Here is a 12,297-nt window from a genome sequence, read left to right as displayed (position 1 = left end):
AAATATACCTTAAAAATTGTTGTAACATTGAGGAGTGCTGAGATGTTATGGTGTTAAGAAACAGAGAATTGCAGCTGTAAATCATAAATTTAAGGAAATTATAATGAAGATGAGTTAATTAATTAAATGGAGGGTTGCTGTCAAAAGGGAAAAATAAGGATGCAGAAAAAGGGAGGTATGGGGAAGTCCGGAAAATAAGGTGAAGGAAAATAAGTTTATGAAATTATACATGTTTATTTGTTTGTATGTTTTGTTTTGTTTTATTGTTTGTTTTTATTACATGTTTGGAAAATTAATAAAAAAAAATTTTTTAAAAAAAAAAACAGAATACATCATGCGAAAGGCTGGGCTGGATGAATCCCTAGCCAGAATTAAGATTGCCGGAAGAAATATCAACAACCTCAGATATGCAGATGACACAACCTTGATGGCAGAAAGTGAGGAGGAATTAAAGAACCTTTTAATGAGGGTGAAAGAGGAGAGCGCAAAATATGGTCTGAAGCTCAACGTCAAAAAAACGAAGATCATGGCCACTGGTCCCATCACCTCCTGGCAAATAGAAGGGGAAGAAATGGAGGCAGTGAGAGATTTTACTTTCTTGGGCTCCATGATCACTGCAGATGGTGACAGCAGCCACGAAATTAAAAGACGCCTGCTTCTTGGGAGAAGGGCAATGACAGGCCTAGACAGCATCTTGAGAAGTAGAGACATCACCTTGCCAACAAAGGTCCGTATAGTAAAAGCCATGGTTTTCCCAGTAGTGATGTATGGAAGTGAGAGCTGGATCATAAAGAAGGCTGATCGCCGAAGAATTGATGCTTTTGAATTATGGTGCTGGAGAAGACTCTTGAGAGTCCCATGGACTGCAAGAAGATCAAACTTCTCCATTCTGAAGGAAATCAGCCCTGAGTGCTCACTGGAAAGACAGATCCTGAAGCTGAGGCTCCAAGACTTTGGCCACCTCATGAGAAGAGAAGACTCCCTGAAAAAGACCCTGATGTTGGGAAAGATGGAGGGCACAAGGAGAAGGGGGCGACAGAGGACGAGATGGTTGGATAGTGTTTTCGAGGTTACCAGCATGAGTTTGACCAAACTGCGGGAGGTAGTGGAGGACAGAGGTGCCTGGCGTGCTCTGGTCCATGGGGTCACGAAGAGTCGGACACGACTAAACGACTCAACAACAACAACAAACAACTAAACAACAACAACAGCAACATTATTACAAGCCCTCCCCACCTCCTGCAAAAGCTCACTCAAAATTGAAAGGGAAGTGGTGAGGTATGACTAAACACTGAATCTGCTATTTTTCCAGGTATGAAATGGCTGTGCCAAAATAACTGGTATGAAGAAAAGCTCTATAAAACAAAGCTGTTTCCACAGAATTTACTGTTTTATTTTGACAGTCACATGAAAAAGCAGACACACGTCAGGTGTACCAATAGAGCCCTATGCAGCTCAAACCAAGGTGCCCGAAGGGACTGCCTGCCTCTCCACTCACATCACATGGCCTGGCTGCTCCCCCCCTTCTGGGCCAAAGTGGGTGGCAACCAGCAAGAGGCCCTTCTCAGCTGTGGCCTCTGGCATCCCCTCCTCAGGGAAGCTTGCTCAGTACCTACGTTTTCATACATTTTTACATTCTTAAGCTGATAATGCTTTTACTGTGTCCTTCATTTTACTTCATAATTTGCTTATTGCTGTTTCAATGTTTTGTGTTGCTTTTACTGTGGTGAGCCACCCTAGAAGAGTATATGCCAAGGGTGGTTATCTGGACAGCCTGGACAGCTCAGTTGGTTAGAGCAGGGTGCTGATAACACCAAGGTTGCGGGTTCGATCCCTGTATGGGACAGCTGCATATGCCTACACTGCAGGAGGTTGGATTAGATGACCCTCAGGGTCCCTTCCAACGCTACAATTCCCTCAGTTCACGGCCTGATTCTCTCTCTCTCTCTCTCTCTCTCTCTCTCACACACACACACACACACACACAGACACACACAAACTCCAACAACGATTCCCCCCGCCCACCACCATTTTTGTGGTGGTGGCGGCAAAATAATAATGTAGACCCAGGGCTGGGGTGGGTGGAATCCAGCACCCTGATAAAGATGCAAATAATCCCCTTGCTGGTCCCAGGCCAGTCATTTGAGGGGGAAATGGCCCCTTTTCTTCAGCTAATCTGCCGGGATGAGCCGTGGGCAGGGGGTGTGGTGTGTCTGAGGTTGGGTGGAGAGTGGGTGCACAGACACTGCCGCCCTGCTGCCCCCAGAAGCTTGGCTCTGGGTGAATGTGGCCCTTTGGCCAAAAAAGGCCAGACAGTTCTGGACAGATATGAAGAAAATAATCATAATATTTCCATTTATTTCCACAACTGGAAACTCTCCTCACCAGCCACCGAAGTGGAAAGGGAAAAAACCTCATCTTGGTGAACCACGGCCTTGCTGCAAGGGCCAAAAGCAGCAGGGCCTGGGCTAGTGGGAAGAAAGCAGAGCTGACTCACACCAAAGGCAGCAAACTACTTACGGGAGAAACTCCCTCTCAGGTCAATGGGTTTGCTCGCTTCCCATCTCCCAAGTCATAGGAGCCCTCTGCTCTAGCCACCTTCCGGGCAAAACAGGAAAACTCTTTGAGACTTAAGGCCAGCACATTGCTACAGTGGCTGCCAGTTTCTTATTCAGAAGGTCTGCCTGTGTGTGCTACCAGCCCCAGAACAGAGGTATTAATTTTAGTTTATAAAACCCTGAACCACTTAGGAACAGGTTACCGTCAAGATCACCTTGCCCCCCTATGCCTTAGGCCTGATTTGAACATTCAACAAATGGGAGTTGCTGGCAGTGCCCATTTCTAAGGCATGAAACTACCAACAACAGGGCTTTCACTGTGATCATGCCAGCTTTGTAGAACACGGCTCCACTGACAATTAGCCAGGCACTTTTTCTATTTCAGATGCCTGCTGAAACCTTTTGTCAACTGACATATTATCTGTTTTGCTTGTAGCACTGTTATAATGAAGGGGTTTTACACATTGTATTTATGATGATTTTTATGTATTTGTTATATATTTTGTTCACTGCTTAGATATTTTTATGAACAAGTGGCCAATAAACTAGAATACAGTGGTACCTTGGTTTGCGAACTTAATCCGTTCTGGAAGTCCATTCATAAACCAAAGTGTTCTTAAACCAAGGTGTGCTTTCCCATAGCAGCGGGAAACTCAATTTACAAATGGAACACACTCAACAGGAAGCGAAGCATGTTCTTATTCCAAGGCAAAGTTCACAAACCTACTTCTGGGTTTGCAGCATTCTTAATCCAAGTTGTTCATAAACTAAGCTGTCCTTAAACCAAGGTACCACTGCATAAATAAATAGTTTTAGAGGATAGCACTACAGCAAAAAACAACAACAACAGTTCTCTTGGTTGTAGCGAGTTGTGAAATAAAAAGTTGTCATCAAGAGAAAGGGGAGACCCAGCAGTGTTAAGCGAGAACCAGCTGTCTCCCTTGTAATACTGCAAAGTCAACTTAAAACAGATTTATTCAATGAAGCGCCCACACAAGATCAGAATCATCACGGGGTTGTGGGAATAATATTAAAGAGCTAATGTTCTCAGAGCTTGTGGTGTCACAAATGCTATCTTTCCCCATGAAGTTGTGGCCTTGTTTCTTATTCCAATTTCATCCCACGTTTCATGATTCTTCATCATCTTGCTGATTTCGTTTCTGTTAGGATAACCAAGAAAATGAAATTATATTGAATTCAATGCTACAACTATTTTCCAGAGGAGACAGCCATGCAGTTGAACAAATACAACACATTTCCCACTGCCTATATTCCCCGAGGGAGAGAAGAGGGCAGGAGCGCTGAAACAGATGGAAGGAGAGCAAAAGAGCCCTCTGCAGCTCAGCCCTTGGGCAAGAGCAAGCTGCCCCTTCCCCCGGCCGCCTGGAAAAGGCGGTGGCTGAAGGAGGGAATGGCCTGTCCGCTTTTGGCTCTGATCCTGCCCACCACCAGCCTGTGGCCCCCAAAGGAGCACAGCTCTCTAAAGGGGTGGGGGGAAGGTTTCCCATCCCCCTTCTAAAGCCACAGAGACAGGAGCATTTGGACACGTTACTTTTAAATTTTTTGCATAATTCAATATTAGCAATGCTCACTAAAATCTACATAATTCAAGAGAGGAGAATCAATTATCAGAAAGATCTAACATCAAAGGGCTTTTTAAAAAAGACTAAATAAAGACCTCTCTTTTAAAGCAGGGAACTGCAGGGGAACAGAACACTAATAATAATGACTTCCTGGTTAAGTGACATCACACTTGAAGCTCTTCCATGCTCAATCTAACACTCTCTTCTTCTTCTTCCTGAACTGATGGGTGCATCATTAAATGCACATGCTGTTTAGTGACCCACCCCCCCGCCACCCCCCACAGCATGTTCTGCAGGGACATAATGAATAGTCCAGTTGAGATTGCTAATGCATCAATGGGCTTGTCGGGTTAATCCAGCAGTTGCATGGAATGGCCTGTCCCAATTTTCATAATGTGACCTTAATAACAAAGGTCACTTTGTAACTCAGCTCCAGTCCTTTCAACTCTTATGAAAGCACTGGGGGAAAAGATCAGCAGGGAAGCTTGCAGCTTTTTTGATAACCCCACAAGCTTTGGAACTAAAGATTTCATGATCTATAGGCTGACACATCGGAGGCTTTTAAGCTAAACCCTGTGTTCTACCACTAAGAGATCTTCTGTAAAGCCTGAAGGCATGTCCTGTTATTAGATCAAGACTAGATTTAACAAGTGTACAGTACAAAATATACAACCTTAAGTAAATGGATGTTCTTTTGGAACAATACTTCAGATGGATAAATTTCTTTTGGATTAGATAATATCCCTCCACCTCCACCTGCAACCACCAACGACTGAACAACAAGAAAGCACTCAATGAAATGCTTTTGATAAGATTTCACTCAATGCTAAAATTGTTATTTAGCCTTTTCCTTCTGCCTGAGGAGTGATATGATTAACCTTGTTAGAAGGGCAGGAAATTGACTGATTAAAAATGAAAACCTCAATGTCTTCCACTGTGTGATCAATATGCCTAATTTGCTGAGAAAAGCTGGAAACCAGTTACCAAATAGCCAGACTAGGCTTGCAGTCATTCTAAGCACAGAGTCACAAAGTAGTTTTTGAGACTTGAAAGTAGTTTGAGGAAAACTTAAGCATAGAGTTGCCCATACATCCAGGAATTCCCAGACATGTCCTCTTTGGGGGATCCTACATGCCCACCCGGGGAGAATTTTACATTTTAATGCAAATGTCTTGGATTTTGGGGTTTTTTTAAAAAAGAAGTGTGTGGGCAGCTCTGGTTCAGGCTCGGGCATAAGCAGCTTGGGCTCGGCAGTGGCAAAGGGGCCATCAGGAGATTGCCCTTGAAATATGGCAACCCTACTTAAGCATAAACACACATACATTCTCCCAACTTGCCCCTGGAAAGACAGCTTATGAATGGGTTTTTTTGGGGAAACAATCAAATTATATTCCCATATTATCTCCCTTGAAGAGGCAAAAGTAGGTGAACTCTCCTTCAAATCACATTCACCTCTAAGGAAAATCTAAAGTGTTTCGCTAATGTGATTAAGTAATACAGTTTCTACTTTTTTATTCGCAGCCAAGAAGTAACAATGCTGTACAAGGGGAGAGAGTGGTGGCGAAGAGTATAAAGTTTGTAACCTCATAAAAACAAAAACAACAGGAGAAATGTCATTTTCAGCATCTCAGTCTGTCTCAGACCAAAAACAACTCCCTATAATATGTATTTAAAGTATCTCAAGGGCTGTCACATGGAAGAGGGAACAAGCTTGTTTTCTCCTGCCCATGGCTTCAAGTTACAAGGAAGGAGATTCCGACTCAACATCAGGAAGAACTTTCTGACAGTAAGAGCTGTTCAACTGTGGAAGGGTCTCCCTCCGGAGATCGTGGATTCTCCTTCCTTGGAGCTTTTTAAACAGTGGCTGGATGGCCATATGTCTTGGGAGCTTTAGCTGAAATTCCTGCATTGCAGGGGGTTGGACTAGATGTCCCTTGGGGTCCCTTCCAACTCTACCATTCTATGTTTTGTTTTACTTATTTACTTGATTTTATCCTTAATTTTATTCTGTGAACCACCCTGAGATCTTATGATGAAGGGCGGTATAGAAATCTAATAAACAAACAAACAAAAATAGCCCTCGCTTTTTTGCTGCTGCATCACACTGCTGACTCAGGTTAAGCTTGTGTTCTACTAAGACCCCCAGGTCCTTTTCACATGTACTACTGGCGATCCAGGGGTCCCACATCTAAAAATTCAGGACTATCCAAATAAACAGATTGGCAATAGTTATGGAATTCTCCTTCACTATATGAAACAATGGCCACAAGGATTAGACAGTTTCAAAAAAGGAACTGACAAAGAGGTTAAATCTCTCAACTGTTTTTAGACATTGTAGTAAACAGAACCTCCAGATACTGAGACATATACTTGAGGCTGGAGACAATCAAGAGGGGAGGGCTGTCACTTTCAAACTACGCTTGTGACCTTGCAAAGGCCTCCAGCCAGACACACACAGGAGGAAACAGAATGCTGGATGTGATGGGCTTGACTCTGTCCAGCAAGGCCCTCCTTATGTAAGGAAATGTGCCTTTGCAGCAGCTTAATGAACACCACTTCAGAACTGATGCTCTGAAATGTAGCCTTAATATATTCATAATCATTTAAGTAGGCATTTAAAGACTCCATTCCTGGCTATAAAAACGCCAGCAAATTGTGGGTTCTAAATATGTATCCCTTTATTGAAATGGGCTACTAAAACCTATAGGACTTCTATATACAAAGATGGTATACAGTGACTAAATATTTGCATTTGCCAATTTTCCTGATCATCATGTTTTTTTTTAAAAAAAAGCTTGGAAACACTGGATGGCACAATTCAGTTAAAAGTGCTGGAGAGATAAAAATAAAGTCTGTCCAGAGCTTAGGATCTACTTTTGGATTGTGAACCTAAAATTTAAAATGTCAAGGCACCCAACATCACTGCAGCAACTGGGTTGGAGAAGTTGCGCTTGCCAAAATTCTTCCCTCTACACAAAATGACTCTTGTCCCTTATTACACCAAGCAACCAGTACTAAAAAGACCAGGAAAGGCAGAATCTAAATGAAAACAGAGAGACCCTGTAAGAGTTTACCAAATATATGATGAAATATAAAAATTGACCTAGAAACTGATATACCTTATTGGTCCAAATATAAGCCACACTTTCCCCCCAAATTCGGGCTGTGAAAAGTTAAAGTGCGGCTTATATTCATGACCTTACCACATGCTCCCCCCCCCCAGAGCAGCCTGGGAGTGCGTGGCAGTGGTGCGCAGCCCACCTGCCCACTACTCCCAAGCCTCCCCCGGCGCCGGCTTGGGGAGGTTGTGCCTGGAGTGCCAGGAGGCGGGCTGCACCCGCAAATAAGCCTTGAATTTTAAAGGTGTGGCTTATTTGCGCCTGTGTCTTATATTTGGGGCAATACGGTGCTGTAAAAAATAGAAGAGCTCAAAACAATTTTGATTGAGTCTCACATCACTTGATCACTGAGCACCATGTGGAAATTAGTCTACAAATAACCTCAACAGATCGACCTCCACCAACAAAACCATTGTATTATCTAATATGACAAGCTTTACAAGAGTCTGTCCTCCCAGTTCATCAGGTGGGAAGGAGAACATCATGAGAAATGAAATGACACATACAGATGTAAACTAACCTCTGAACCAAATAAGTGCCTGTTTGCAGTTACCTTAGAAACATAAAGATATGCTCCTCAGTTAGGAAAATTACTTACCAGTTTGAGCAGGTCAATTAATTTGTGAACATCTTCCCCAGTGGAAAGGTCTACAAAATCTTTGGGCAGCCTGTAGCTGAGATACGGGCTAGGCTGAACAGTAAGGCTGCTGTTTGTACAACGGAATGATGGATAGTCCTAATAAGGGGAGGCAATAAGCAAGAGATGTCAATTTGAAATCACCATTGTGTGTACCTAATTAGCGCAGTATATTTCAAATAACTGACAAAATCCTCAAAAGGATCACATTGGGAAGGATCACTCACTTGGCATTTCTACTTTATCAATGGCTTTTTAATACACATTTTAAATTGTATTTTCCAAATGTACATTATATTAGGAAAAAGCCTCGAAATATTGTAGAAGAATTAGACATTTTTGAAGGACAAAAACAACTGAATTTCCAGGAGGGCCATTGGAAGAATGGAGTTCACTGAGGTGGCCTGCTGGCAGGTTCTATTACATAAATGCAGCTGCCTCCACAGCCTCTGTTGCCCTTTGTTTGGCAAGCTGGGTGAAGGTGGTCTTGGCCTAGGGGCCTTCAGTTGCCCCTTTTTGCTATTAGTGGCAATCAGTACTCTTGCTACATAAGCTCTCAAATACTGATAAAATAAAATGGAACTGGAAATATCAACAGTTCAGTTAGAAGACCCGATATTATAAAAGAAGCATCCACTAAGAAACAGAACACTGTTAAATGTACAGTGAGAAAGTTCATGCATAAAGGTCATGCTTGAAGACTGATGTTACACGTAGAGGCTTTTGTTTTGCCTGGAAAGTGCAAAAAAGCTCAGGGTGACGAGCAAGTTGGAGAGCAGAGCTGTCACCAGGAAGGCCTTCTTCAGATTAATCTTGCCTTTCATTTCCAGCTCCCTGAAGTCCAGAACACCAGTGTATATATGCGGAAGTTCAAAAAGGAAATTTATGAAAGATACTTCCTCACAACTCCAGCTGCTCAAAATGTAGCAGTGGGAATGAAAGATCAAGGGCCCATTTTATTTGGCTGGAAGTGAACATACTAAATTGTGAATGAAGAAGTGGCAAAAAAAGATCAGCTTCATATGCAAGGGTTTTTTTTTTAATGTAGGTAGACACACAGATATAACACACTAACAATACTTGGACCTTTAGGTTTTGTATGTGCATGCACCCCATTAATTGACACCCTTACTGCTGAGTAGACATCAGAATACAAATAGATTTCCATTTCTTGGATACCAAGGGAAGTGGGCCATCTCTACATTAACGAATCAGTAGTCCCAGCAGCCCCCTTCATGGATCACTGCCTTGCCGTGGCGAAGGGGCTTGAATAACTCAAAGAAGCTATGAACTATGCCGAGCAGGGCACCCAAGATGGACAGGTCATAGTGGAGAGTTTTGACCAAACGTGATCCACCTGGAGCAGGAACCGGCAAGCCACTCCAGTATCCCTGCCAAGAAAACTCCATGGACAAAGACAACAGGCATATAAAGTTATGACGCTGGAAGATGAGCCCCTCAGGTCGGAAGGCGTCCAACATGCTACTGGGGAAGAGCAGAGGACAAGTACAAGTAGATTCAGAGCTGATGAAGCGGCTGGGCCAAAGCCAAAAGGTTGCTCAGTTGCGGATATGCCTGGAAGCGAAAGGAAAGTCCAATGCTGTAAAGAAAAATATTGCATAGGAACCTTGAATGTAAGAACCATGAACCTGGGTAAGTTGGATGTGGTCAAAAATGAGGTGGCAAAAATAAATATTGACATCCTGGGTATCAGTGAACTAAAATGGACGGGAATGGGCGAATTCAGTTTGGATGACCATCACATCTACTACTGTGGGCAAGAATCCCGTAAAAGAAATGGAGTGGCCCTCATAGTCAACAAAAGAGTGGCGAGAGCTGTACTGGGATGCAATCTCAAAAATGATAGAATGATCTCGATACGAATCCAAGATAGACCTTTTAACATCACAGTAATCCAAGTTTGTGCACCAACTACTGGTGCTGAAGAAACTGAAATTGACCAATTCTATGAAGACTTACAACACCTTATAGAAGTGACACCAAAGAAGGATGTTCTTCTCATTATAGGGGATTGGAATGCTAAAATAGGGAATCAAGAGATAAAAGGAACAAGTGGCAAGTTTGGCCTTGGAGTTCAGAACGAAGCAGGGCAAAGGCTAATAGAGTTCTGCCAAGAGAACAAGCTGGTCATCACAAACACTCTTTTCCAACAACACAAGAGACGACTCTACACATGGACATCACCAGATGGGCAGCCTCGAAATCAGATTGATTATATTCTCTGCAGCCAAAGATGGAGAAGCTCTATACAGTCAGCAAAAACAAGACCTGGAGCTGACTGTGGCTCAGATCATCAGCTTCTTATAGCAAAATTCAAGCTTAAACTGAAGAAAGTAGGAAAAACCACTGGGCCGGTAAGATGCAATCTAAATCAAATCCCTTATGAATACACAGTGGAAGTGAGGAACAGGTTTAAGGATTTAGATTTGGTGGACAGAGTGCCTGAAGAACTATGGATGGAGGCTCGCAACATTATACAGGAGGCAGCAACTAAAACTATTCCAATGAAAAGGAAATGCAAGAAAGCAAAGTGGCTGTCCAACAAGGCCTTACAAATAGCGGGGGAGAGAAGGCAAGCAAAATGCGAGGGAGATAGTGAAAGATACAGGAAATTGAAGGGACGCGGGTGGCGCTGTGGGTAAAACCTCAGCGCCTAGGACTTGCCGATCGTCAGGTCGGCGGTTCGAATCCCCGCGGCGGGGTGTGCTCCCATTGTTCGGTCCCAGCGCCTGCCAACCTAGTAGTTCGAAAGCACCCCCAGGTGCAAGTAGATAAATAGGGACCGCTTACCAGCGGGAAGGTAAACGGCGTTCCGTTTGCTGCGCTGGCTCGCCAGATGCAGCTTGTCACGCTGGCCACGTGACCTGGAAGTGTCTGCGGACAGCGCTGGCTCCCGGCCTATAGAGTGAGATGAGCGCACAACCCTAGAGTCTGGCAAGACTGGCCCATACGGGCAGGGATACCTTTACCTTACAGGAAATTGAATGCAGATTTCCAAAAAATAGCAAGGAGACACAAGAAGGCCTTCTTAAACGAGCAATGCAAAGAAATAGAGGAAAACAACAGAATGGGAAGAACCAGAGATATGTTCAAGAAAATTGGAGATATGAAAGGAACATTTCGTACAAAGATTACCATAATAAAGGACAAAAGTGGTAAGGACCTAACAGAAGCAGAAGACATCAAGAAGAGGTGGCAAGAATACACAGAGGAATTATACCAGAAAGATATGGATGGCTCGTACACCCCAGGTAGTGTGGTTGCTGACCTTGAGCCAGACATCCTGGAAAGTGAAGTCAAATGGGCCTTAGAAAGCACTGCTAATAACAAGGCCAGTGGAAGTGATGATATTCCAGCTGAACTATTTAAAATTTTAAAAGATGATGCTGGTAAGGTGCTAGACTCAATATGCCAGAAAATTTGGAAAACTCAGCAGTGGCCAGAGGATTGGAGAAGATCAGTCTACATCCCAATCCCAAAGAAAGGCAGTGCCAAAGAATGCACCAACTACCGCACAATTGCACTCATTTCACACGCTAGCAAGGTTATGCTTAAAATTCTACAAGGAAGGCTCAAGCAGTATGTGGACCGAGAACTCCCAGAAGTGCAAGCTGGATTTCGAAGGGGCAGAGGAACCAGAGACCAAATTGCAAACATGCGCTGGATTATGGAGAAAGCTAGAGAGTTCCAGAAAGACATCTACTTCTGCTTCATTGACTATGCAAAAGCCTTTGACTGTGTCGACCACAGCAAATTATGGCAAGTTCTTAAAGAAATGGGAGTGCCTGATCACCTCATCTGTCTCCTGAGAAATCTCTATGTGGGACAAGAAGCTACAGTCAGAACTGGATATGGAACAACTGATTGGTTCAAAATTGGGAAAGGAGTACAACAAGGCTGTATATTGTCTCCCTGCTTATTTAACTTGTATGCAGAATTCATCATGCGAAAGGCTGGGCTGGATGAATCCCTAGCCAGAATTAAGATTGCCGGAAGAAATATCAACAACCTCAGATATGCAGATGACACAACCTTGATGGCAGAAAGTGAGGAGGAATTAAAAAAACATTTTAATGAGGGTGAAAGAGGGGAGTGCAAAATATGGTCTGAAGCTCAACATAAAAAAAACACAAGATCATGGCCACTGGGCCCATCACCTCCTGGCAAATAGAAGGGGAAGAAATGGAGGCAGTGAGCGATTTTACTTTCTTGGGCTCCATGATCACTGCAAATGGTGACAGCAGCCACGAAATTAAAAGACGCCTGCTTCTTGGGAGAAAAGCAATGACAAACCTAGACAGCATCTTAGAAAGCAGAGACATTACCTTGCCGACAAAGGTCCGTAGAGTTAAAGCTATGGTTTTCCCAGTGGTGATGTA

At 43.4% G+C, this 12,297-nt stretch overlaps 1 protein-coding gene across 7 annotated transcripts in view; it reads right to left on the bottom strand.

The window, feature by feature from the left end:
- Nucleotides 1–3,515: 3,515 nt before the first annotated feature.
- Nucleotides 3,516–12,297, bottom strand: part of CDC123 (cell division cycle 123) — a 44,810-nt gene continuing 36,028 nt past the window's right edge. For all 7 annotated transcript variants that reach the window (XM_077935664.1, XM_028747298.2, XM_028747299.2 and 4 more), the window contains 2 exons: nucleotides 7,859–7,996; nucleotides 3,516–3,718 (listed from right to left, as the gene is read on the bottom strand). In XM_077935664.1, coding sequence (XP_077791790.1) covers nucleotides 3,686–3,718; nucleotides 7,859–7,996 — 171 coding nt within the window. In that variant the 3' untranslated portion in view covers nucleotides 3,516–3,685. The remainder of the gene's footprint in view (nucleotides 3,719–7,858; nucleotides 7,997–12,297) is intronic.

Source organism: Podarcis muralis, chromosome 10 (assembly GCF_964188315.1).
Source record: "Podarcis muralis chromosome 10, rPodMur119.hap1.1, whole genome shotgun sequence".
Lineage (NCBI taxonomy): Eukaryota > Metazoa > Chordata > Lepidosauria > Squamata > Lacertidae > Podarcis > Podarcis muralis.
This window is presented reverse-complemented; position numbering and strand designations above follow the sequence as displayed.